Source organism: Oratosquilla oratoria, chromosome 31, assembly GCF_046742065.1.
Source record: "Oratosquilla oratoria isolate Oo_2021 chromosome 31, ASM4674206v1, whole genome shotgun sequence".
NCBI classification, from domain to species: domain Eukaryota; kingdom Metazoa; phylum Arthropoda; class Malacostraca; order Stomatopoda; family Squillidae; genus Oratosquilla; species Oratosquilla oratoria.
Window position 1 is genome coordinate 47244432 of NC_134807.1, and position 5000 is coordinate 47249431.

Sequence of the window (5000 nt, forward strand, 5' to 3'; positions counted from 1 at the left end):
ACTCGCCAGCGGCTCTCGCAGCTCCAGCTCATGGCCCTCGTCTGCGTCTACGTCAGGAAGAGCAACTACTTCCAGCAAGGTGAGTCCGCCTGTCGGGGGAAGAGCCTCCAACCAGGGGAGTCCGCCGCTGCAGACGAAGGCCTCAACCAAGGTAAGTCTGCAGCCATGCCTCCACTTAAGTGAGCCTCTTGGGCACTAAAATTCAACTCTGTTCGCCAGGCAAGCCTACCGGGCGCCAGAGATAGGCCGGTTGTGAGATTCAGGGCGTAAAAGATAGCCTGGGCGTGAGAAGTATTCTGAGCATGAGAGATAGTCCGGAGGGTGAAGGCGATCCCGGAGAGCGAGGGTTAGTCCGGGGGTGAGGGATAATCCAGACAACAGATTTTAGTCCGGCCGGTTGAGTCTGCTGGTGAAATGGACATGCCGTGCCGGGAATGGAAGAGAGGGAGGAAGGGAGGCAGGGAGTGGGTAGGGAGGTCCGATGAGACAAAGCCCTGGGTGTTAACGATAATTGAGTTTTATAGCAATATGTTGAAAGTGCGGGGGGCGGTTTGGTGAGGTGAGTCTGACGGACACGAGAGTGAACTTCCGGCGACGTCAGTCTGCCGAAAATGAAGTGCTCCTTAACTTTAAGTCTGTCAGTGTCTGGAAGTAGTTGGGGTCAGAAGAGAGTGCTGGATGTAAAAGATATTTCTGAAGTTCGCCTGGCGAAAGAGAATAAAGTTACTTTGCAATAGGTGCCCCCAATATATATATATATATATATATATATATATATATATATATATATATATATATATATATATAAATATATATATGTGTGTGTGTGTGTGTGTGTGTGTGTGTGTGTGTGTGTGTGTGTGTGTGTGTGTGTGTGTGTGTGTGTGTGTGTGTGTGTGTGTGTATGTATATGTATATGTGTATATATATGTATATGCATATGTACATGTACATGCATATGCATATATATGTATATACATATATACATGTACATGCATATGCATATGTATATGTATACGTATATATATATATGTATATGTATATGTATATGTATATGTATATTTATATGTATATATATATATATATATATATATATATATACATATATATATATATATATAAATATATATACATACATTCGAGTGAAAGATTTCCCAAAGAAAGAGAGGAAGAGAAGGGGTTTTACAGAAACCACTGCGAGACATTCCAGCCTAAGAAGCAAACTAAATATTTCCAACAGGGGTGTGACTAAACAGTGTAACAAAACAACTGTGTTACTGTGAATGTCCCATGAACAACTCATCAAGTTATAAACGCCTTCTCTAGAACTGTGCGCAGGTGACGTAATCAGAGCGTGATGGTCTCGCATTCGTTTAGTTGTGGGTTCAAATTCCGCATTCCTATCCGATTCCCAGCAGTGACTGTTGCCTGCCCCAACTGTCTAACCACATAATAGGGCTTCGGCCTTAGTTACGCGGCTCCTGTCATATGTTCCTCACCACCTTTTCTAGAACCCTAAGACCTCGCTAACACGGGACAAGTTGAGAGGTAAGCCAAGTGTACAAGTCACTTGAACTGGAGAGGAAAGCGAACAAGTACATGTTCATACAGGTCACTTGTCACTGATTTGGCCCGTGTGAATATGTGCTTGCTCGCTTTCCTCTCCAGTTCAAGTAACTTGTACACTTGACTTGCCTCTCAACTTGCCCCGTGTAAACAGGCTTAAGTCTAGTCGTTGGAGCAAGTATTCCCAGGTGTGTCTAAAGCAAGGATCTTCTACAGCGCACGTGGTGGTGAGTAACCAGGTTTATATAGGAAGTTATAAGCTACGGTGTTGTTGCTCTCTAACGTATTCATTCACGACCAAATGTTTTCCTCGTATGAAGCAAGATCGTATGGTTGAAGTGGACACGTATGGTAAGCACTTTCGGAAAACATGTGAACAAAGTGCGCCTAGAGAAGTGATGCTCCTCACCAAAGCAGTTCAGTTAACAGGAAAGTCGAAGAGATGGCAGGACTATTTCCAGTGGTGAGCTTTGAAAGGCAAAAATATTATAAAAAGAGACATGAGCATGACATGATTCTGCGGTCGAAGCAAGTTGTTCTTGCGTGCTGAGATCACTGAATGACTCAAGGACTTGTAGATGCGACGATTGGGGGAGGGAAACTGATGGAAAAAAATAAAATAAGAAAGAATTCCTGGTAAGATGCGTCTTGACGGCGTGACGAGAAAGATGAGACACCTTCCCGGAGGCAATACTCTCGCTGCTGCGGAACACCCGGGAACCCTCAGGAACCCGGAAACAGTCCTTCAAGTTAGACCCGGGAATCCGGAAATCACCCTCCAGGCCTGAGGAAAATTGCATCCAACTGTAAATCCTTCAGATTCCTCCTTCTCTCTCTCTCTCTCTCTCTCTCTCTCTCTCTCTCTCTCTCTCTCTCTCTCTCTCTCTCTCTCTCTCTCTCTCTCTCTCTCTCAAAAAAAAAAAAAAAAAAAAAAAAAAAAAAAAAAAAAAAAAAAAAAAAACACCGCTGCTTTGGATACCCACCATATCTCAAGCAACTTGTACTGCAGACGTCTTCAGCAAATAATTTCATTGCAATCACATCCATAAATGTCATCGCCTGTGCAATTGGATTTCACGAAGTCATTGGCCTTCGTCGCAAACCTGTTATTAGTCGATGTCGTGAGGGTCAAGAGCCAACATTGCGAATTTTTCAAAGAAATCTTACGTTTTCAAAGACAATGCTTACTGGAATGTTCATTTACGCATGAGACAAGTCTCAAAAAGTAAAAAGTTAATGATACGCTATTCAAATGCAAACTTCAAATGGTAAGCCCAATTTGGACGTACAAGAAATAGATGGATGTAAATGCTTCATTTTTAAATCTGACTGTAGCTTTCAGCTCCTAAAACTAGAAATATAAGGGACTATTTCTGTAATATCCATATCTTAGTCATCTGACCTCTAATAATGCTTGAACCAGCTAAATTTATAAATGATTGGCCGTATTTCATAAAGGATAAAGTCCTATTCAGATCTTGCAACAAAGGCACACTATGCATATTCTTTACTCTTCAGTTAAACTGTGTAGGATTGACACCACTTTTAGGCCAAGCCAAACTCGGTTAAATCGCGCTTCAAGTTGCTATTAGTAAACCACGGAAATAACGTTCGTTGGGGCTCCCTGTCAAGCCACCTTGGTCAAGCGGAAAGTCCTGATATTCATCAACTGAAGTAATCTTGACGCGGAAAAGATCAACAGAAATTCGTGAGTCGAGCCTGACCTGCCACCCTGCTGACCTCTGTCCACATATCTTGAAGCCTCTCTTCTCCCCCGGCAATCTCTCTTCAGCCACGTTCCTTCCCTGTGCCACAACCCCATCCCCCCCCCACACACACAATGTTCTGGAAGTTCCGTCGAAATTGTCTACATTTTTCATTTATGTATTTCAAAAAATATTTACTATATGACCAAAGCTCATAATATCTATACTGTTTTCATGCACGTACACACACACACACATACACACACACACACACACACACACACACACACACAAACACAAACACACACACACACACACACACATGCAAATACACATTCATACACACACACGTACACACACGCACACACACAAACATACACACACATAGTACATACACACGCACACACACTTACAAACACACACACACATACATTTACACACACACACACACACACACACACACACACACACACACACACACACACATACATTTTACAATCAAGTTATATGTCCTTCACATGAAAAATTGTCGATGTTGGGAAACACCTCTCTCCTTCTTTTTTCCTCCTCTTTCCTATCCTCCTCCTCTTCCTTTTATTCTTCTTTCTTACTCCCTCTCCTCTTCCTCCTCCTTCTCCTCCTGCATTTTCCTTGCTCTAACACCATTTCCCTTTCCCCTTCTTTATCAACTTGGTTCTCCCAGTTTCTCCCATCAGCGCGTACCGAGTAGGATGGATGGGAGAAGTCTGCAAAGGAGATCAGGGGCCGGATGACTGGCTGATGGAGAACAGGATGAGAAATGAAGAAAAGATGGATGAGGAAGGCCTCGCGTCTGATGTGGATGAATGTTGTGCGTTATGTGGTTCGCAAGGATCCATGATGGATGAAGACAGGATGAGCATATTTCAAAGGGCCCAGGGACTGGGGGAGGGTCAACGGGGGTGGGGGGAGGGGTTGTTTCTGCATTAGTTGTTGGCACAGACATGGAGAGTTCTGGGAGCCACCAAAAGGCCTGGACTGGGCTTGGAGTTCAGTGATTAGGGAGTCGGGGGAGCAGAGGGCATCCCAGGTGTGGAATTGCAAGAAACAAGATACATGGCCCGAGATAATGGGAGGCAAAAAATGACACTTGATGGACGTGGGATTACAGAAGGAGAAGATACATATCTAAGAGATTATGGGACGGAAGGAGGGACGGAGGGAGGGTGTGGGTGCGCGGAGGGATGCACATGGAGTGTAGGTGGAGTGAAGGAGGAGGTGGAGTGAAGAAGGAGGCGGAGTAGAACAGAAGGTGGTAGGGAGGAGCGAGGGAGAAAGGCAGCAGAGGATGGACAAGGAAAGGGTGAGAAGGATGGACCAGAGATAAAGAAGAATGTGGGGAAAGAGGGTGGGAGGCAGAGAGAACACAAGGAGGGAAGGACTGAAAAGAATTTACGGTTGATAAGAGAGGTACGTAGGGAGGGAGTAAATGAGGGAGGGATGGGGGAGAAGCAGAAGTGTGAATGAGGAAGGAAGTAAGAGAGGAAAATGAGTGAGGGAAAGGAGAGAAGTGGGAGAGAGGGAGGAGTAAGGGAGAAAAATGAGAGAGAAAGGAGGAGGGGGAGGGAAGTCTGAAAGAGAAAGGGAGAGAAGTGAAGAAGTGAGGAAGGAAGTAAGCGGTAGGAAGGAAAAGAGATGAGAAAGAGAGTGATGGATGTGGAGGCCAAGTGGAGTTGTGGTGGGAGTGAC

General features: G+C 44.6%; 1 protein-coding gene across 2 annotated transcripts in view; it reads left to right on the top strand.

Annotated features, from left to right (window-relative positions):
• Positions 1-5000, top strand: part of LOC143041546 (uncharacterized) — a 209428-nt gene that overhangs the window by 117307 nt on the left and 87121 nt on the right. Inside the window, exon 2 of one of the 2 annotated variants that reach the window (XM_076213543.1) lies at positions 1-151. This exon is cut by the window's left edge and continues 103 nt beyond it. In XM_076213543.1, the coding sequence (XP_076069658.1) occupies positions 1-151 (151 nt within the window). The remainder of the gene's footprint in view (positions 152-5000) is intronic. The other variant, XM_076213544.1, reaches the window with a different exon arrangement.